Here is a 23,355-nt window from a genome sequence, read left to right as displayed (position 1 = left end):
AACCTTTAAACCACACCTAAGACTATCTAACACCTTCTTCCCACATATCCGCTCTATTTAAATTCCTCCATATGTCTTTCATTGTTAGCTTAGCCGTGTGCATGCACTGTGATAGAAAGTTATAGATTTAAGCCAAATTCAGGACTTAAGTAGAAGAAGCTCTGGTTCTGAATAATGAGAGTCCCACATTGTGAGAGATCGAGGAATAGAAAGTTATCATTGATTGCATGTAATGAACAACCAATTGCAGCAACTGTGCAATATACTGTACTTCTGGAGGTCGAGTACAATGTGCACCCACTGCTATGTTTCATGTTTAGGGTATGTGACATTACTATTTAAAAAAAAGCCAAGAAGTTTGCCTTGTGTCCTGACCAGTGTTCACCTCTCAATCAACAGCTCCAAAACTGGTCATCCATCTCTGATCCTGCTTGCAAAACAACTTTCAATCTAATAAAGTTCCGGAAGTAATCACTGAATGTGAAATACTTTAGAACTTTCCAAGGACATCAGTAATGCTTGTATTAAAGCACATTATTTTTCCCTCAACCTATCCAGTTATCCTTTATTTCTTCCATGATCTGCACACAGGAATGTATTAATCATGGGCATATAATAAGTTGATTAATGTCAATGTCACAGAATATGAAATTTAAACAAGATTTAAATCTACAAGTCTTCTATTTTAATCCACTCTTCTGCATGTTTCCAAATGTATTTGATATATATTTTTCAACCTTAATGAACTATGTCCTATATATTGGCAAAGATGTTGTCTTGAATTTTAATGGGATATGTTGGCACTTATTTACATAATTGTTGACATTTTCATGAGTAAATGGCTGCAGTTCTGGGCTTTTGCCACAAAATCAAGGCCTGAAGTTGTGGTCAGCTGTTTGCAGTATTTCTGCTGACTGTGTTCCAGCGTCGGAGTCCTCATTGAGTCCAGTATTGGGACTGTGTCGTTGTGACAATTCTTCAGCACTTTTGGCAGGGAATCCACCCAAGAAACCTGTGGCAAATGTTGTTTTCTTCAACTGAAACCTCCAGCTAGAAGCTTCAAATCTACAAGGATTTAACTTTAAAACTTACTGAATTTGACTGCTTAATTTAAGATTAACTTTATTACATACACTTACCACATAGTCAACAAAGTCCACATGTTGAAGACCAGGGCAATCCTAGGACCGCTATGTACAAACTATTAATGACTTGAAAAGACTGTGGAGTCTGATAATGGAAAGATGCAGATATCACACCAACGTTTGACACAATTATACAATATTACTGCTCTGAAATTAAAAATGGAAAATATTTTAAATGCACATTACAGCAGTACACTTCACTTAGCACCCAGGATGTGCTCCCAAGAGCGAAAACACAGGAGGAACCAGTTCTGAATGGTCATTGTATTTAGAGACATGTATAACTAATAAATTTTAAAGAAATTTTAAAGAATTTTTAAAGCATTTTTTTTATCTCTAAGTATTTTCAGTTCAATTGAAAGGACATTGAGCTTCAACATTTGCTCTGTTTCTCCAGATTTGCTGTCTGATTCACTGGGTATTTCGAGCATTTTCTGTCCTGATTTCATGTTCCAGCATCAGTAGCACTTTGAATGTTTAAAACTACTTATATGACTGTTGCTATTAAGTTGCTTTCACCAAGCATTTCCCCACACAGGTGACCCCTGCATTACGGAAGGTGGGGGTTGCATTCCAAGGACAGTCTGTAACATGAAGCTACATCATCTGCGCATGCGTCAAGAAACACGAGTTGAAAAAAATAATAAACTTTGTGTTTATTTATTTACCATTTTTTCACATAAATTCAGTGAAAGCGAGTTTTATTCAGTACCTCAAAATTACATGAATTCTGTAAGAGTGAATTTGTGTTCCCAGAATGGCTGTAGTGCGTGGGTCACCTGTATTATGTCGACATAAGAGACTGCAGATGCTGGAATCTGGAACAACGTACAAGATGCTGGAGGAACTCAGTGTGTCAGGCAGCATCTGTGGAGGGAAATGGGCAGCAAACGTTTCTGGTTGAGACTCTTCATTTGGACTCAAACTTTAATCCAAATGAAGGGTCTCGCCCTAAACCATCGACTGTCCATTTCCCTTCATAGATGCAGTTTGACCCCCTGAGTTCCTCCAGCATCTTGTTGGTTGTGCCTGTATTACATCATTGTATTCACTTTTGCATTGCAGACCATTTATCTGGGTTCACAATTCCTGTGGAAAAACAAACCACTTTGAACACACAATAAATGGTCACCGTAGTAAAAGAGTGAAGGTTTGGTACCTTTTTTCAGTCACTTATGTGAGTTCCAAGAGTACCAAGTGCAGATACCCATGTTACGTTCACCTAATTATTAGTGACTAAGAAAGGCTAAATTCAACTTTGTGCATTGTCCATTACTGCCATAAATTTCTCATCAAGAAAATGACTAAGGGTCTGAATGCACAAAATAATGCTTTAAATTTCCCTACGTTAATTCAACAGAATGATAAATCACTTACTTTTCAGTCTGGGCAGACCCCATAATGACCCCATAAACTTCAATCAAAATCAATAGAAGTGTTATTACACTAAATCCTTCTAACCAGTCCATTGACGATCCAATAATTTTATCCCTGAGGCATATTGTATAGTTCATATTCTCATCTGTCTTATTCACAAGGGTAAGTATTCTGAAAAGATGTCCATTAGATGCTTAAAAGTAATTGCTTTATATTCCTGCTTTATTTTCAGTGCTCTGTCCAGTCAATGAAGTGCGAACTGATTCAACAGGTGTTATATTGAGCCCCGGATACCCAGACAGCTACCCTAACTTCCAGACTTGTGCTTGGAGCATTATTGTGGAAAAGGGTTACAACATTACCTTGTTCTTTGAGTTTTTCCAGACAGAGAAAGAATTTGATGAGCTGGAGGTTTTTGATGGTAAGTTTAAATTGTCTCAATGGCATTCAAGATTCTTTACCATGATTTAATTTCTTGTTACCTTTTCACCTCAAGCATCAGAGTAAAATTTCTGTCTGAAGTAAAGTAGTGACCAGAATCAAGATTTCCAATAACTCTGAACATCAGGTAGTTTACCACATCCTGACCCTAAGGGTTTCTCTGCCAACAACCTCCTGGTCAGTAAATTTATGCTTGAATATTAACACTTGATCTATATTGTGAAGTATCCTTGAAGTGGCTTTTACTTCGTAATTAAAACAGAAAAGATTGGAAAAGCTCAGCAGATCAGTTGATGAAGGGAGGATTAATGTTTTGGCTTGATGTCGTTTAGCCAGTATCCCATTAATTCATCTTGTTTGTGGTAAAGGACCTCAGGCATTCCAAATAATCGATATTAAATTCTCTCTGGAATAATTAATTTTCTAAAAGTATATGCATAAATGTAATTAAATATTATTTTCCACTGAGCCAGGACAAAAAGTCTAATCAGGAACAATAAATAATTAAGCAGTAGTTGTTTTGCCCAAGGATAGCTAAAGTTCAAGAAAGCCCCACCTTCAATTGAAAGTTACTGCTTCAGACGCAACTTTGAACTTTGTAAGAAGTTCAGGGGAGTTAATTGCAAATTATTTGCCACAGCTCACACAAGGAGACCATTTTGTTGATGTACTCATTTCAATTTGGATTTGTTTGTATTTTTAAATTAAAATTACAGACCTTTAAGACATGGGAAAGAACAGGAAAAAAAAATCAGTTGCTGGCAACTACAGGATGATATTCGCATTTTCCCTATTGCATTTTAGCTAGGATTGGTAGTCATCTAAGCTCTCAAATCATTGGGCTGAATTGTGCTAAGAATTAGCTGGCACTTCAGAAAAGAACCAACGGCTCACATCAGTTTACTGTGGACTTCTATCTTTTTCCTCCTTCATTTGAATGGGACCCAAGGCACTGCAGGTGCTGAAATCTGGAGCAAAAAAAAAATGAGCTGCTGGAGGAACTCAGCAGCCCAGACGATCCAGAAGAAGGGTCTCGACCCAAAATGTCAACAGTCCATTCCCCTCCACAGATGCTGCCTGACCCTTTGAGTTCCTCCTGTTGCTTGTCTTTTACTTTGAACGGGACCACTGTCTGCTGTCTTTAAGAAGATAAATTTGGCTGAATTTTTCATTTTTCTTTATTTCTCTGTGCATTTGTAGCTGTTAATAATTAATGTAAGTTTAATGTGTTTTAATGCATTTATTTTTTCAATTATTTTAATAATTTTCAATTATTTGAATCAATTTCAATTAATTTTATATGTCTCTGATAATTAGAGACACTTAAGAACAATGAAATTGGTATTCAGAGCATGAACTGTTGAAGGCCACCAGTATGGCACTGGGGCAGGGTCCCAGATTACACCATCAAGAGGCCTGGTCACTACACACAGCCTGATCTGCTTGGATATTAGTTACAGAGTGAGTTGTTGGCAGCTGCAACAGGTTAGTACAGCTGCAGAGCTAGTGTGGGTGATAAGCACGGTTTACAGGGGAGATTTTAATGTATGCCAGCACAAATGTCTAGATGGTATGAGGTTTGAAGCCCAATCTTTAATAACGTTTGCATCCTTGAATATCTTCTGCATACCATTGCCAACCTACCACAATATATTCTGATGCCCATCATTAAATAATTTACTGCCAATAGCCAAATACAGAAAAAAAGAATGATGTGACAATATTTGGACTTAATTGTATGCAGTTTCTGTCTGAGCACCAGTTTGAAATTTGTCCTAAAATGGGTAAATTAATATTTAGGTTTCTGTTGAAATTCATTTGCATATCCACGTGTTGATTTTCTTATGAACCCTCACATTCTGTCATTGTTACCCTAATTGTTTCCCCTTTTTTTTAATAAAAAGAAAAATTCTTGATATATTTTGAGAGTAGTAACCTGTTGCAGCTAGATTAATGCATCTTTTAATGGCCTTATCAAAAAAAATGTAAGTGGATACCTGTGAGTAACCATATTTGAAGTTACTAAAAATGACTTTTTAAAAAAAATCTATATTGAACCATTTTATAGTTTCATAGGTTACACCAACATGTTTTTGGTAAATTAATGAGTTCATAATGTGGCATAATATGTTTACCAGCTTTTTTACAAGTGAGAAGAGGAACGTAGCTGAAAGAGTCTTCCTTAATGAGCACAATCAGCAAAAACACATAATTTTGATGTTAGTTTTAAGGATGTAGCCTTATTCTGGTAAACTGAATCACGAACCAGCATGCAAAAAATGACAATAAGTTACTTTTTAAATATACTTTTAAAATTCCTTGAACTTGACTACTGATTTGGCCGATTATGTTCAAAGCATGCTAGTAGACTCAGAGTGCAAATAACTCTGCTAATCTGCTGTTCTCACCAAGCAAGAGTTCACAAGAATCAATAAAACTTGGATCTGTAGGGTTCCAGTCTTGCTTAGTAGGCTCCATAATAGTCTGCCAAGAGAAGGGGTCGATGACTGTATCAAACATAACTAATGTGGTGCAGTGGAACTGAAGGTGAGGTGGATAAGAACTTCTTACTTAAGTTCTCATGCACATTAACTGGAGTCAGTAAAGATATGCCCACTGGGACAAAATGTGTTTTTTTGGATTCTGTGTTGGAGGGCCCATTGGAGGATTCAGACCAAAACTGTGGCCTACGTTCCTGAAACCTTGGAGATAATTTCATATATTTTTAAAGAGACCTCTTGAAATGGAAGTACAAAGTCATGTATAACTTTTACAGAAGTAGGAGAAAATAAAATCTTTGGCTTGACCTTCTGGTGTTCCATATGGCAGCTGCCCATCATGGGACTCAGGCTTATTGGTGAGAAAATTACTTAAGAAAGCAACTTCAAGCCCAAGAAGTCTGGTGGAATCAGTGGCAGAAGCTCTTAGTTATGCTAATGGCTATCGTGGCTTGCAAATACGAGATCAATATTCTGAATTATTGATTTAAAATCTTATTATTCATTTCATTCGTTCAAAAGCACTTTGTACAAAAAGCACTTCATTGATTGCAAAGTGTTTTAGAGTGTTCTGAGATCATGACAGTTTTTTGTATAAATGCAAGTCTTTCTTTAACATATTTCACAGATAACTCCCTCAGATTTGGACACTTATTTGACAATGGCAGGGTTACAGTTTACAGTTCTTTGCTGATCTTTAAGGGGGCCTAATCACTCCCTAGCCATCTTTTTAATATATCCGTAGAATCTCTTGGGATATTCCTTAACCTTGCCTGCCAGATCCATCTCATACCCCCCTTTTGCCCTCCTGATTTCCCTCTTAAGTGAATCTAGTGAATCCCTCTTACTCCTACACTTCTTATAGTCATCAAGGGATTCACTAGATCCCAACTGCCTAAACCTGATGTTTGCCTCCTTTTTCTTGACCAGACCCTCAATATCTCTCGACAACCAAGTTTTCCTGAACTTGCCAGCCTTGCCCTTCACCCTAACAGAAACATGCCATCCCTGAACTCTTGATATCGCACTTTTAAAAGCCTCCCGCTTGCCGGACATCTCTCACCCAATCGACCTCTGCAAGATCCCACCTAATGCCTGCAAAATTGGCCCTGCCCCAACTTAAGACCTATAACTTGTGAACCAGTCCTAGCTTCTTCCATAACTATTTTAAAACTAATGGAAAAATGCTCACTGGTCGCCAAGTGCTCTTCCACGGACACTTGAGTCACTTGTCCTGCCTCGTTTCCTAAGAGGAGGTCCAGTGTTTTATCCTCTCTAGTAGGGCCCTCTATATATTGATTAAGGAAACTTTCTTGGACACATTAACAAATTCCACCCTGTCCAAACCCTTTGCACAATGGGTGATCCAGTTAATGTTGAAGTCTCCCACTAATGCTACCCTATTATTCTTACAGATATTTGCCATCTCCCTTCACATCTGCTCCTCTAATTCCTGCTGACCACTTGGGGGGAAGGGGGTAGTCTATGTACTGTCCCATCAAAGTGATGATCCCCTTCTTGTTTCTAAGTTCTACCCATATAGCCTTACTGGACAATCCCCCAAGAATATGCTCACTAAGCACTGTTGTTATGCCCTCTCTCCTCAAAAAGGCAACCCCTATCCCCTCTCTTACTTGCACCTCTATTACGCCTATAGCATCTGTACTCTGGAGTACGTCTTCTTATGTTAATTGTGAATTCTTTCCATGTAATATATTTTTCCTTTGATTATGTCTGAAGTCCTGTTTTCTTCTGCTTTCAATTTCAGTCTGGCCATTTCTATAAGACCCTATAATTCAAATAAATTGAAAATACTGGGTGATGTTTGAAAGAGGTAGTTATTTTAGCTAAAGGTTACATTATGCAATGGGCATTTGGTAATCACAGAGAAATGGAAATTTAACTTTGGATAATGTGAAACTTTTCCCCATGTAGACATGGCACAGCTGAGATTGAATAGAATTCTTTTAATCTTGGGTTTGATATCAATAGAAACTAATTGCTTGTTTATAATTAAAAGATAACAAATCAGGTGAGCTGTTTCAACATTGACCTTTCTGCTTATAATTTGAAATGCATTGCAGGAGTTGATTTCATGTGTGATTTTCGGGAAAAAAGCATATTTCAGCAAGTTTTCCCAGGAATGTACATTGTGATAATTTTGCTGTATCTATGTATATATTTTACAAAGCCCTTGATTTTGTGCAAATGCATGTGGGACTTCAATACGCGTTTGATACAATAACAAACCAATGTACTTTATTGAAATTGTTACTTTTATGAAAGATTGGGAGCTACATTTCAGCATAAAAATTCTTGCCCTATGAGTCTGAAGTTGCCAGATCTACGCAAGTTCCAAATGTTGAAAGTATCAAATATAACTGACATCAAATTGATGCCGTGAGATTCTCTCCAGATAATACTGGAGCTGACAGAAACATATGCACAAGCACAGATGCTTTCAAGTCACATCTGTAACTTTTTAATTTTGAATAGAGAACTCCCCTAATTGAAAGTAAAGGGCAAGTGTGTTTAAGAACCTTATTGCTGACCTTCTGTGATCAACGTTGGAAGCCTCTGATACTAAGTAGCAACAATACATTTGCCTCCAGAGGTACATTTGGAAACCCAGTCTGGATGCACTGGCAGTTTGGTTCAGTAGAGCATTTAATCAAAAAGCAGAACTAGGATGGAAACAGGATAAGAAAGTAATAGTGATTTTCACTTTTCCTTCATAATTCATTTCCACCTATTTCCCATCTTGTAAGATCTGCTACCAATTTTCAAATAAGAATCAAAAAGCTATTAATGGACAATAAGAAAAAGAACCAGCTTCTGCAAAGAAGGAAGCCAAGTTCTTGTTTCAAATAAAAGCTTTTTTTTAAATTATCTGATCCAGAAACTTAAAAAATAAGGAGAAACCTTAAATGAGGTGGAACAAAATCTGGTATGAAAATAGGTAAGAGTATCAGAAATATTAGCTCCTGCCTTAGTGAGGAGTTAATGCCTATTCATACCCTTCCATTCTTTCATATATCCTTGGATCCATCAGGTTTTGCTCTTTTTCCAACATTGTGCTTCATATTAAGTCAACTGACACCCCTCTGTGATGGGGTCAGTTTTCCTGATCTATTTATCTCTTCTACCACTCGTTTTGTTTATAGAACATAGAACAGTACAGCACAGAACTGGCCCTTCGGCCCACAATGTTGTGCCAACATACTGTCTGCTGCCTGACTTTACTTTGTAGGATGGGATGGTGTGCAAACCTTACCACAGCTGTCGAGCATCTGTCTGTGACTGCAATTTAGTCTGGAATTGTCTGTTCAAGCTCCCAACGGCCTTCTGGAGGTCATACCTGGACTTCTTATATGATTCTGAATCGCTCATCATGAATGGCACAGATCTAGCCTTCAGCAGATTATGAGTCTCCTAATTCATCCAGGGCTTCTGGCTGGGGAAGACTCAGAATGTTTTTGTAGGTACACACTCGTCCATGCACTTCTTCATGAAGTAGGTGATAACTGTGGCATATTCATCCAGGTCCACTAACCTTGTTCAGGTCCACATTCAGGTCCACTAATCCTTGAATATGGTCTAGTCCACCGATTCGAAACAGTCCTGTATTCGCTCCACTGCCTCCCTTGACCATCACTTCATAGTCCTCGCCACCAGTGCCACGCTCTTCAGTCTCTGCCTGTACGCAGGAAGAGAAAACACAGACAGGTGGTCAGATTTTCCAAAGTGTGGGCAACGGATGGAGCAATAGGTGTTCTTGACGGTAGTAGAGTAGTGTTCAAGTGTGTTTGATCCTCTGGTATTGAAGCTGATGTTTTGATGGTAGTTAGGCAGAGATTTCTTCAAGTTTGCCTGGTTGAAGTCCCCAGAGATGACGAGGAAGGCATCAGGTACACCGTTTTGTGCTTGTTGATCATGGCACTCAATTCCCCAAGTGTCAGCTTGATGTCTGCCTGTGGTGGGATGTAGACTGCAGTCAGGAAGACTGGCGGAGAACTTCCTCAGTTGGTAAAACAGTGTGCACTTGACCGCCAGATGTTGCAGGTCGGAGGAGCAGGGATAGGACAAGGCCGTCTCATCCCAGCATCACGACGAGTTTATCGCAAAACAGATGCCATCGCCCCTTTCCCTGACCCTACGGATGGAGCACCATGTCCGGAGAGTTGGGGGTGAGCCATGTCTCATGTCTATACAGCAGTCCCTTATATCCATCTTCTCCTATAGCAGTCTTGCTCTTAGGTCTTCTAGGTCTTAGGATACTGGGGAGGGGAATCATATTGATTTCTGGCTCACCTAGTACAAACCAAGAGACAAATAACTCTGAATAGCCACCCATTGATTGTGCTCTTATCTGTAAACTGCAATGTGAGCAGGAGAGTTAATGCTAAACTATCATTCACTTCAAAGGAGATTTTGACCATTAGGTCACAGACCAAAGAAAACTGTTGTAATTCAATGGTGTTTTCAGATTCTAATTTATACTAAGATCTGGAAGATCAGAGAATCTTTCTTTACCTTCAATTGAGATAGATGGATGCCCAACCTTTGATAATTTGAGACCTATTTCTTTTTTTAAAAATTATCTATCTGTAGAATGCTTTGTTACATTCCAGACTGCTCAATTACTTGAAGGGGCTTCATTCTTTTATTCTAATGAGTGGAATAACCTCGGACTTAAAAAAACATCCCAGGTGGCATTGAGCAAAATTTACTTGCATCAAAGCCATTTGGACTTAAATAGATAGAGTAGCTTTAGGCAGAAAAAATAATGCAATTTAAATGCTAATTGCAACAGACATGCGTGGAGGCAAGGACATATTGTTTGTCGAATACATAACCAAATAGCCTGACTCTGTGGATCAGTGAATAATGTTGGCCCTGTTGACAATATAACTTGCATTATGCATTTAATTTTGAGGACCACTTCAGACATTAAACGGTACCTGTCATGAAACTCTTTATATGTTATTTCAGGTTACAGCAGGACGAGTCTCATGCTTAATAAAACTCGGAGCACCTCTTAAGACAACTGTGCCCCTGTTAAGAAAAATAACATAATTTTCTCAAAATCAATTTCTCATCAAGATTATTTAGATATTTCATAAATAGCAATTTCCATGAAAATCTTATTTTTGTCACAAGTCCGTGTTGTGTCTCTCTCTTCCCTTTCAACCAAACTATAACAAGCTGACTTTTAGAAGTGAGAGTAAATGCTCTTAAGTTTTCTTTTCACTTACAAACCTTTAACGATCATGAGGACATCATTCTCATGAATGACATTCAGCAGATCTTAACAAAAGATGCATATGATAGTGGCACAGTGAACACAAAAGCAGTATTATGCAACAAGTGATAAGGAATTGCAAAAATATGGCAGATCCTGGAATTTGAAATAGAGAAACAAAAGCTGCTGGAGACCCTCAGCAGGTCAGGCAGCATCTGTGTAGAGAGAAACATAATTTGCTGTCCATTTCAATGGCTACATTATGCCACCCTATTATTGACATTCACCTATGCCCCCATAGAACCATACAGCACAAAACAGGCCCTTCGGCCCACCATGTTGTGCCATCCATCAAACCACCCTCACACTATCTAACCCTTTCCTCCCGCATATCCCTCTATCTCACATTCCTCCTTATGCCTATCCAACAAACTCTTGAACCTGTCCAATGTATCTGCCTCCACCACCACCCCAGGCAGTGCATTCCATGCACCAACCAGTCTCTGGGTGAAAAACCTACCCCTGACATCTCCCCTGAACCTCCCACCCATAACCTTAAAGCCATGCCCTCTCATCTTGAGCATTGGTGCCCTGGGAAGGAGGCACTGGCTGTCCACTCTATCTATTCCTCTCAATATTTTATATACCTCTATCATGTCTCCTCTCATCCTCCTCCTTTCCAGTGAATAAAGCCCTAGCACCTTAAGCCTTTCCTCATATTCCATACGCTCTAATCCAGGCAGCATCTTGGTAAATCTCCTCTGCACCCTCTCCAACGCCTCCACATCCTTCCTATAATGCGGCGACCAGAACTGAACACAGTACTCTAAGTGTGGTCTAACCAGAGTTTTGTAAAGCTGCATCATCACTTCACGGCTCTTAAACTCAATCCCACGACTTATGAAAGCTAACAACCCATAGGCCTTCTTAACTGCTCTATCCACCTGTGAGGCAACTTTCAGTGAAACTTTCAGCCCCCATCCACATTCTTCACTCCTGAGACTAACTTGCTTTCACTCTCTGTTATGGATAAGGGTCTTTGACCTAAATCATTAACCATTTCTCCTTCCACAGATGCTGCCTGACCTGCTCAGTTTTTCCAGCAGTTTCTGTTTTCATGGTAGAACAAAATTGTCCCATTGACAGAAATGCTGCAATTGCCATCATAGAAAGGGTGATGAATGTGAGGTACAGAATGTTGCAGATGCTGGAAATCTGAAATAAAAGCAAATACTTTAAAAAGTCAGCAGATCAGGGAGCATCATGGCAAAACTGTCAATGGTGTTATTAAACCGTGAAACTGATCAAAACTTCTGGAATCTGTGCATAAGTAGTTACATGTAAAAATCCAGGAAATGCCATGATTGATGTTCTGCTCCTCCTAGATTGGAAATCTTATTGAAATCAGCGAATTGACAAGAACCTGCATTTTGTATGTGCTATTCTTCTTGTTAAAAACTCTTGACAAAGTGAAGCCAATAATGTGATCCATTTACTGTGGGATTGACTTTGGGTTCTTATGGAATGTAATCTTAAATTTGTGGGGAACATAGATAAGGATACAAAGGTTGTATTTTATGCAGTTTGATGTCTCGGTTCGATAACTAGGCAAGAGCCAATATAATGTAAATAATGCTGGGCACACCAGAGGCACCTGTGTCTTAATTCCAATTTCTTTAGTCAGTTTTAGAGCACAAGTCTCATGACTCAAGCATACAGGAGAGTAGTGATCATTGGCATAATACTGGGCTTGAGATCACTCTTTTCCTCAACAACCAAAGGCTGTGCTGGCACTCAGAAAGTATAGCGAACTTCATTGAGTAGTGGTTTCACTGACGAGATAAGGCATGGTTCACTTTTGCAGATTCTCACTGTTGTTCTTAGTTGTTAGAGGGGAGTGTTCCATGGCAAGAGGAGACTCACAACCTTCATTTTGTAGATGCTAAGTTTAAGACCCAACCCTTTGCTTCAGTGAATAAGTTGAGGATTATTTGGAGTTTGGGCTTCATATTTGTGCATATAAAAGAAGTAGCAGACAGGTAAGTGGCTAGAGATGATATTAATATTGGCTTCCAGTAAGCTCTTGATAATGGTCCTCAAAAGAGACTGTTAACAAACACTAAATGTCATGGTGCAGAAAGTAGAATATTGACCTGGCTCGGGTATTGGCAAAATGAAGGGAGATAGTGAGTGCGGATAATGTACCAGTACTCAAATTGGCAGAGCATAATTAATGCAACCCCATTAGGGTCAGTGCAGAGATGCAACTGAACACTATATTTACAAATCGTTTACACAATGGGGAGACAAAGCCACAAACCCAAGTTTGCAGTGGCACAAAGATTGGCAACATTTTAAGTAGTTTTAAAATTACAAAAAGGTATTCATAAAACAGGCATAAAGGTAAAGCTGTAGGAAGTGGAATTCAATAGCGACACATTGGTCTGAAGATGGCTGGGTCTGATTTTCTCCCATATCCCAAAGACCTGCTGGTTAGTAAGTTAATTGGCTACTCTAAGTTATCTTGGTGTAGGTGGGTGGTAGGAAAGTTATGGGGGAGTTGATAGACATGTCAGAAAAAATAAGTTACAGAGAAACAAATGTGTGAATGGAATTGATGAAATTGCCCTGTGAGCTAGCATGGACTCGATGACCAAATTGCCTCCTATGTTGTAGAAAAACATAAGAATAGGACTGTTTATTTTCTCAGTGGACCAGGACAGGTACAGTAACTGACGAGGAAGTCCAGTGGAATGCATACGTCCAAGATAAATTGTGCAAATTAGAGCTGTATTCCTGAAATTTAGAAAGCTACAGCATGACTTAATTGAAGTTTTCAAGATATTAAGAGGCACCAGTTCTATAGTTAAGAAGTCTAGGGGGATTGGGTATAGCCTCACACCGTGGGTCCTGGTGTTGCAGTTGTAGTTAGGACTTCATAAACAGTTCTATGTACAGAGGGTCTTAGAGATTTAGATCACTCTTCTGAAAGCAGTAATTGAGGCTGTCAATTGTTAACTTTTGATCTGAGACAGATAGTTTTTTTTGTTTGAAAAGCATCCTGCTTTCCTTTGGCTCAGGATGGCAAATCCAAGTGCTCCTGGACTTGAATAGCAACAGAATAAATATGAAGATCTGACTTTGTATATTTAGAAAATTTGGCATTCAACAGTACAGTGCTTGGTTTTAACTTATTTTTTCTGCATTCATCATATTTTAATATTTATATTTCTCATATTTTCTCATGTCATGGATGGAAGTAATTTGGTCCATTCAGGTTAAGCTGGATCTCTGAACAATTCCCCAGAATGCCATTTATTTCCCTGTAACCTATTCTGTCACATGACCATCAACTCCCCTCTTGATTCTCCACTGTCCACCTACACTGGGGTCAATTTACAATAGTTAGGTTGAGATCAGATGCCTTAATGTGGCATTTAGAGGCAGGTTATGTTTCTTTGTCTGTACCAAGTATGGCTGATTGTAGGACCCAGCAGACCAGCCTATACTAGTAGGGAGCGAAGGAGAAAAAAAAAACTGAACCAAAGTCATGGATGGATGGCAGGTAGAAATGGCCATTTCTGTTTCTGATATAAGCAGAAAAAAAGAGTGAGTTGCCTAAAATTGGGGAAGTTGCTATTGAGACCCAAAACTAGTGAGTTTTCTCTCTTTCTCACTGCTGGCAAAGTGACTGAGACCGGATACATTGATTCTGTTTCCATTTCCCGAGATACAGACCAAACTTGCTGAGTATTTACATCATTTTTTGTTTCTTTTTAATTTCAGATTTCAAGCATCAGCATTTTTTTTGAATTTCATTTTAATCTCCTGCCTCTGAGTCACTTTCACTCAAACTTACTCCATGTTCAAACTTAAATATCTTTGCTATGTTGACAGCAGCAAAAGTAAAAATCCACTTTGCAGCACTAACATATATTAGAAGTCTGTGGCACTTGAATATTTACCATAATGCAGAAAGAAAAAGTACACTATTAAGTTCTTCAGATTATGAAATAAAACTGTGGGTGTGGGGGTGGGGTGGGGTGGAATAATCACAGTGCTCTTGACCCAATTAACTTTCATTTAACTCTAAAGTGTACAGGAACCTGCCAAAAGTTACATCTCATTGAAAGAAAAGAAAATCTAATAATCCTCTGAAGTTATTGCAATGGCTGGGAAAGTTTTAACCAATTCTTGATGTTCATTTATTTTTCACCTTTATCGATATTACTAATAGAACAGATTTCACTGGCATTTAGCTGTTTAAACAGAAATAAGTCCCAATCTAAAATTTAAATTTTAGTGCAATATCACTCCAGTGTGAAGGTTATTAAAAGTTTTTGAATGTTCAGTTGAGTAATTTCTGGTAAATGATATTGCAGCTCTTCAATTATTAATTACACAAACCTTGTTACAAGCTCTATGATCTAAAGTAGATGTTTGATGTGTAAACCTATTGATCACAGCATATTACTAAACATTTGATCCGTCACCTCACTTTGTAATTGCATCCTACTTTCATCAGTATTTAAAACTGCATCACTTTGATTTCAGACCGTGCTATGAATCTCAATTATTCTTCATTAAAGTATATTGTTACTTTTAATTGTAGATTCAGGTTGGCATACTAATTGTCTCTTTCTACCAAGGTCCAAATAGCCACAGCCCATTGCTAAATTCCTTCAGCGGAGATTACTCTTCTCCTTTCAATATCACCAGTAGTGGCCATCAACTTTTTCTTCGCTGGTCTGCTGATCACGGTACCAACAAAAAAGGCTTCCGCATTCGATATGTTGGTAAGTAGTTGATATCATCTAATACTGTCCTGTTTTCTAATTCCTCTAAATCACAATTAAAATAAGCTGGAATGCAATGAAACACATTTAATGTACGTTACTCTTTTCTCTTACCAGCCTTTTACTGCAGCACTCCAGAGTCTCCTCCCCATGGTATCATACTTAGCCAAACAGGAGGGCAGCTCAACAGCGTTGTTCGCTGGGCATGTGAACCAGGTTATAGGCTTATTGGAAACAGCACTGCCATATGCAGGAAATCACTTTATGGATTTTACTCTTGGAATGTGCCTGTTCCTGCCTGTCAAGGTAAACATATCAAATTCATGATCTCTAGTTGTTATTCCTTTAAGATATGGCAGGTGCACCTAACATTTTTGTTTCCTCCAAGTTACAATTTCTGGTTCCCATCATTGTCTCTAAAATATCACTGCTGCTGTAAAATGAATCCTCAACCTGCCCTCCATTGTCCCAACTACAGCCAGTGAGTTGCTATTGGACCAGTAAACATTTCACCATATCACTGACCACAGTGCAAAGTAATAAACTGGTGAGGATTTTGCTTAAAGCAAAATTTCATTAACTTCTGTGAAATAACTATGTTAACTATTCTAAAACAAAAGGCATACACAATGCTTTAAATTATAATTTGATAGCAATTCATACTACAGTTTAGTTTTTTTTGGTCTGATGCTTTCAATATGATGTCTGATCTCTGCCAAATAATCAGTAGATTTTAAATTAAATGAAGGAATTTATAAATTACTGGGTATCTTGTTGTGGGATCTGCCTTTTAAGATCTAGATTATAGTCTGATGGTATCGAGACCATATTCTAGGAGGAGGGACATAATCCATTCTCTCAACTGAAGAATCTTGAACGGGTTCCAAGCAGATTGCCATAGAAAAGTTACAAAGCAAGTGAGAACTAGATGTTTTGAGGAGGTGGAGAACTAGTCATGCACCATTGTGGTTTGTTTGAGATCTGTCTTCCACTAACCAGCCATTGAATGGCATTGGGCAACCATGAAGAGACAGTGGTCCAAGCTGCATCTGCCCTCAGAGTTGCTGCAAAATATAAACATGAATGACAGATAGTCCATTTTTTTGTGTAATGAAAATGCAGCCAGTTAACTAAGACTAATTGGCTTAATTATGTTGCGACATTGTCTATGTTCCACTGAATAAAGTAGAGAGCTCTGTTCTAAGTACCATGCTACTGTACCGCCAGTAGCTGTCATGGAAATCTTTTTCAACTGACATACAGCCTTCTGGTTTGCTACAAGTAGAGATGGTGCCAAAGTCTGTAAATCCAGAAAATAAGGCTGGAGACTGTAATATTGGAGTACTCACTAAATGAAAGATTGCGCCTCGCAGTGAAAGTTATTGAATCACAGAGAATCATAGTATTGTCATGCCACAGGAGGAGGCAATTTGGCCCATTGAATTACCGCTGACTCCTTGCACGGCTATCTATTCAATCTCATTCCATTACTTCCCTGTCATGTCACATATTATTTTCCCTCAAGCGTTTCTGCAATTGCATTTTAAAATTTCTGCGTAGACAGTGAGTTCCAGATCACAACTGATGTCAGTATAAAATAGTTTTTCTCACAGCCTCCTGTGTCTTTTGCCCACAATCTGAATACCCTGTCTTCAAGTTATCTGAAAATGAGAACAGCTTTATTCTGTTTATTGTGTATAAGCCTGTTATTATCTTGTACAGTACATCTCCCTGAAATCACTTCTCAACCTTCTTCGCTCTAAGGTGATGCACAAAATAAAGTTTACATTGTTTGCATCAAGTAAACCATACTTTGTGAGGGAGGAAGAGAAAGATAAGCAGGAACTCTACTGGAAATATCATTGAGGAATATCAGGCAAGGCTATAAACAGTAAAAATCTCCCCCAACTGCCTGAATTTATTTTAAAAGCCATGTGATTTCCACAGATTTATGGCATCTTATAAAGATATTTTACAACCACTATTAAGACAAAGTATTGGCCTGGGACAATGACATTACATACCAAATTCAGTGCAAACAAGTTATACTGATTACTGAGACATTGGAGAGTAGTCAGTCAAGAGTATTTGGGCTTATGTATTTCTCAAACTGAGAGAATAATGTTGGAGAGGTAAGTTATTTGGCAAAGCTTTTATGTGCTCAAAGCTGCAAGATTAGAAAAAGGCCACTTCATCTCCTGTTTCCTGTGTAATTAATGCAATGTAACTAAAGCACATCTTATTCCAAGTGATGTTCTTCCTGCTGATATCCATCTACAATTATCTCCAGATATTTGAAGGGGACTTTAGCTTAGAGTGCTTAGAGTAATATAGCATGGAAACAGGCCCATCGGCCCAACTCGTCAATGCCGATTGTGTTGCCCAGCGAGTTAGTCCCATCTGCCTGTGTTTGGCCCATAGCTCTCTAAACCACTCCTATCCACGTACTTATCGAGCTGGCTTTTTAATGTTGCTAATGTGCCCGCCTCAGCCACTGTTTCTGGCAGCTCGTTTCAAAATACGCACCACCCTTTGTGTGAAGAAGCTGCCCCTGATGTCCCTTTTAAATCTCTCCCCTCTGATCTTAAACGTATGCCCTCTTGTTTTTAGCAACCCCTCCCTGGGAAAAAGACCATGTGCTTTTACCCTGTCTATGCCCCTCATGATCTTGTATACCTCTATCAGGTCACCCTTCAATCTCCTACGTTAAATAAAGTCCTAGTCTACGCAACTTCTCTTTGTAACTCAGACCCCCAAGTCCAGGCAACATCCTGGTAAATCTTTTCTGCACTCTTTCTAGTTTAATAACATCTTTCCTATAATAGGGTGATCAAATCTATACACAGTACTCCAAGTGTGGTCTCATTAACGTCTTATATAACTGCAACATAACTTCCCAACTCCTAGAATTTAAAACAAAACACTGGACTATTAATTTTGAAAACATAGATCAAGAGATCAGAGTATATTATAGTCAGCTCGAGCTTTATTTGCAGATGTTTCTTGACGGAGCAATGTGTTGGAAAGTGCTACAGCCTTAAGAACACTCCTCAATATTGTGTTTAACCATTCTTTCCAAGAATAAAAAAACTATTTTAGGAGATTTGTGTGTTGTAAAATGACTGTTAATTAGCAGGCATTAGGGAACGAACTAAATTGTGCTTGAATTGCAATGTGTGAGTAAGCTGCACTTATTTGATTCAGTGGAGCTTGCTCCTGAAATACGTGCACGCATCTCATTATAATAAATGGAGTATCCAGCTACTACAAACATCGCTGTTTTGCACATTAATGTTTTCTCCTAAAATGCAAATTTCAGGGTAGCTCACACCAGCTAAAGCAGACTAGTATGATTGAAGCCTTGTCTACAATTTCTTAAGGTGAGGTGCTCAATCTCTCCAATTACTGTTGGAAATTATTGCTTAGCTTTGGAAAGGTTGCATCAAGCATGTCAAATCAGGGACAAGAGCAATGAGTCTGATTATCAGAGGCTGCTATCAAAGTCTTCATCTGGTGGGAAGAGGTCCTCTAAGCACATTGACTCAAGATGCCATTGAGATTCACCACTGGCCAAAAGTGATGAAAGAGGCAAGTTCTGTGGCTTTGAACTGATTCAACTTTATCCAACACTGAGCTCTAGTACTGGGGAAGTGATAACAACTCCATGAAGCATGAATTGGCTATTGCTCTATCAGGATGACAGCATTTGTGATCCAACTATTGCAGATCTCTAAGTGACTTTGCTATCAGCCAGCAATCATTCATGGCAAGTAGCATAACTCAGAGCCAGGTCATCTGTGCTAAAACCACTTTACATGCCCTTGTTCAAATGCAAGGAACAACCTTCTGTCGGTTTGAGAGGACATTGCATTGAGGCAGTAGACCAGGCAAAAGCACTTGGAATGTAAGCATTAAGAGTTCTTTCTGAAGTGTGGCTTCTCCTGTACCATAATGGGCAGATCACAGTGATCACCACATTGGAGAATATTTGCCATTGTACAGATAACTCCTCCATCAGTTAGACATACAAACAAGTTTTCTTGAAATATTCATGGCCAGATCTCTTCTCCCCTCTGCCCCTGACCCTGGTCATGGCTGAGGCCCAGCAGTTACACATTCAAAGCTCTCATTTTTGGGTTCAGAAGTACGATGTACACAGAACAGGCAATTCAATTTGTTAGACAGCACAAGATGCATAACAATTGTGCAGCTGTGATTTGAAAGCAAAATTCCAATCAAATTGGCATCTATGCCTCCTAACCCAATTTCTGGGCCATCATTTTTAACATTCAGTCCAGAAGATGAATGCTGGCCTTTGCTTATCTCCAATTTGCCTTCGGTGTGGGCTCGATTTCACACAGCTTTGGTTGACCCCTGTTTGTGGTCCTTCTTGACATAATTCTAAAATCAGCAAAAATGTTCGTATCTGGAATACTGCCAGCCCGACTGAAATCCTGCTCTCATTTTAAAGAAAGGCCTGAAGAAATTATTTTCATTATGGTCCTCACATTCCTTATTTTGCTAAGTACTCGGAGGATCAAATCCCAAGTTGAAGATATTCTATCCTTTGGCAGAATGGCATGAGGCAGCCAACGCCACTTGGCCTGAATTTGCATGTTATAATGGGTTTCTGCAAGTGAAGGAGTTAAGCATCAAGATCATGGCCCAACTGAAGATAGCAGGTCAAGCCTCTTTTGAGCGGTCTACTTGCTGAAAAGCACAGTTACAGAGGGACCAAAATGGTTCTTGCTGAAGGGTAAACATGTAATCACCACCACAACTCTTAAAGGAAAATGTAATCAGAGGTTGTCTATTTTGCATTGAGTAAAAAATTGTGAATTGCTGTATTTTTCTTGATTGATGGTTCTTCCCTTAATGTGGCTTTTGTCAAGCTGAATTTATTCCCTCATACAAAGGCAATACATATAAGACAAAACACCCCTACTCTACCCCACATTATTTACGTATTCCATCATTACCAAAGAAAAAAATCACCCCCAGTGAACTGATACTGTTTTTCCCAAAGTCATAACACTCCAGGTCTGCATCCTGCTTAAGATGTGTTGAATAAGTTCCAATTGAAGTAATAGAGTCTTTGAGTTGTACAGCACAGAAACAGGCTCTCTGGCCCGCCATGTCCATGTTGACCTTTTTGCCCATCTACACTAATTCTCCATGGATGCTGCCTGGCCTGCTGAGTTCCTCCAGCATCATCATGTTTTTCATCCTTTTCCCCGCATTAGCTTTATATCCTACTATGCCTTGCGTGCCTGTGTAAATGTTTCTTAAGTATAGTGATTGTATTTGACTTCACAACCTCCACTGGCAGTGAGTTCCAAGTCTCAACCATTGTCTGTGTAAAAAAAACTTACCCCGCAAATCCCCATTAAAACTCCTTCCTCTCATCTTAAACTATGCCCTTTTGGTTTTGATACCCCTACCATGGGACAAAGATTCTATCTCTGCCTCTTTTAATTCTATATACCTCTTCAAGGTCACCCCTCAGCCTCCTTTGCTCCGGAGAAAACAAACCCAGACTAGACAGTCTCTTCCCATAACTAAAGTCCTTCAATCAAGGAAACATCTTGGTGAATCTCCTCTGTACCTTCTGCAGCGCAATCACATGCTTCCTATAATGCGGTGACCAGAAGTGTGCACGGTCCGCCAAATGTGGATCAACCAGTATCTTGAAAAGTTGCAATGCTAGGAAGGCAAGCATGCCACATGCCACCTTCACCACCGTATCTACCTGTACAGCCACTTTCAGGGAAATTTGGACTTGAACCCCAATGTCCCCGTGTTCATCAATATTCCTCAGCACCCTATCATTTACTGGATATGTCCTACCCCTATTTGACTTCCCAAACTGCATCACCTCGCAATGTCAGAATTAAATTCCATCTGTCAATGCTCTGCCCAGCTTTCCATCTGATCTGTTTCCTGCTGTCACCTTGGACAACCTTTCTCATTGTCGACAACATCACCAACCTTCACGCCGTCCATAACGGTACGAGTTGCTCCTCCTACAAGTTGTTAAACAACTCGGGTCGCAGCATCAATCCCTGCAGTACACCACTGGTCACAGACTTCCAATCAAAAAAGTATCCTTCCACCACTGCCCTCTGCCTCTATCACCAAGCCAATTTTGGATCCAATAAGCCTAGTTGCCTTGGATCACCAGTTCCTTAACCTTCTGGACCCGCCTACCGTGCAGAACCTTGTAAAATGCCTTATTAAAGTCCATATAGACAATGTCTCCTTCTTGCCTTTGTCGATCTTCTTGGTTACCTCAGTCGAATTAATGGGGCTGGATTCCCCCCTCACAAAGCCATGCAGACCATTACTGATCAGCCTCTACCTTTCCAGATGAACATAACTTCTATTCCTTAGTATTTTCTCCAATAATGTTACCACCGCAGATGTAAGGCTCACCAGCCTGTAGTTATCTGGCTTTTCTCTGCTGCCCTTCTTAAATAAAGGAACAACATTAGCTATCTTCCAGTGTTCCTTCACCTCAGCTGTGGTGAAAGATGCAAAAATTTCCCTCAGGGCTCCAGCTATATCCTCCCTTGTTTCCTATAGCAATCTGTAATAGATCTCATTCACGTACTCCTCCCTGAACTCACTATCTTCCATGTCCTTCTCCTTGGTGAATACAGGTGAGAAATTTTCATTTAGGATCTTGTCCACATTGCCTGGCTCCACACATAGATTATCCCTTTGGTCCCTAAGTGGACTCATGTTCACTCTTCCCTGGCAACCCTCTTGGTCCTGAAAAAGTTAAGGAATATCTTGGTATTCTCCCTAATCTTATTTAGAGTCATAGAGTACAGAAACAAGCCCTTCGGCCATCTAGTCCATGATGACCTGATCTTCTGCCTTGGTCCCATGAACCTGCACTCAGACCATACCCCTCCAAACCCCTCCCATCCATGTACCTATCTAAACTTTTCTTAAATGTTACAATTGAACCTGCATCTATCACTTCCACTGGCAGTTCGTTCCACACTTGCACCACCCTCTGAGTGAAGAAGTTTCCCCTCAAATTCCCCTTAATTATTTCACCTTTCACCCTTAACCTATGTCCTCTAGTTCTAGTCTCATCCAACCTTAAGGGAAAAAGCCTGCATGTACTCACCCTATCTATACCCCTCATAATTTTGCCAAGGATATTTCCTGGCCTCTTTTCTTCCCATCCCAATTTCTTTCTTGAGTTCTCTGCAACACATTACGTTCTTCAAAAGAATCCCTTGACTTTATCTATACCTGCCATATGCTGCCTTTCGTCCTTGATCAAACCTGATCAGCTCTGTTCATACAGCTTCATAAAAAATATATTGTTAATGCGTATCATTCACGAGATGGGTGATTTGTTCCAGCAATATCATGTGGTGCGCCCAAAGCATCAGTGAATGGAGGAGTATTTGCCACCGATTACTCAGTAAGCACGCGTGTCAGCTACTTTTGCAACGACGGCTACCGGCTTTCATCAAAGGAGCATTCCACCGCCGTGTGCCAGCAGGATGGTACATGGAGCAATCAGAACCGTCCACCAAGGTGTAATGGTAAGGAATTTAAACAACTTGCTCTCCATATGTGATGAATTATGCTTTTAAAAGATAAGCTACTCATTGATAGAAATGAAAAATTGTAAATGCCTTGCATCTTAGAGAATGCCTTTGAACTTCACTTTTGATATTGTACAGTTTTTAAATTAATTTTTTTGTCTTACAGTAGGACAGGAAATTTAAATGTGTTTGTTATGTTTTTCTCTAGTCGTGGTAAATATTCTATTCAGACACCAGATGGAGAACTGTTATGTTAATATATCCTTCTGCAGCTATGTCAATGTTCTA

At 39.3% G+C, this 23,355-nt stretch overlaps 1 protein-coding gene across 1 annotated transcript in view; it reads left to right on the top strand.

Moving 5' to 3' along the window:
• csmd3b (CUB and Sushi multiple domains 3b) overlaps positions 1-23,355 on the top strand; it is a 1,392,611-nt gene that overhangs the window by 1,277,093 nt on the left and 92,163 nt on the right. The window contains 4 exon segments of the mRNA XM_052022622.1: positions 2,755-2,943; positions 15,353-15,499; positions 15,617-15,805; positions 22,879-23,064. Coding sequence (XP_051878582.1) covers positions 2,755-2,943; positions 15,353-15,499; positions 15,617-15,805; positions 22,879-23,064 — 711 coding nt within the window.

Source organism: Pristis pectinata, chromosome 9 (genome assembly GCF_009764475.1).
Source record: "Pristis pectinata isolate sPriPec2 chromosome 9, sPriPec2.1.pri, whole genome shotgun sequence".
NCBI lineage: Eukaryota > Metazoa > Chordata > Chondrichthyes > Rhinopristiformes > Pristidae > Pristis > Pristis pectinata.
Note: the sequence above shows the minus strand (reverse complement) of the source record. Positions and strands in the feature narration are given on the sequence as shown.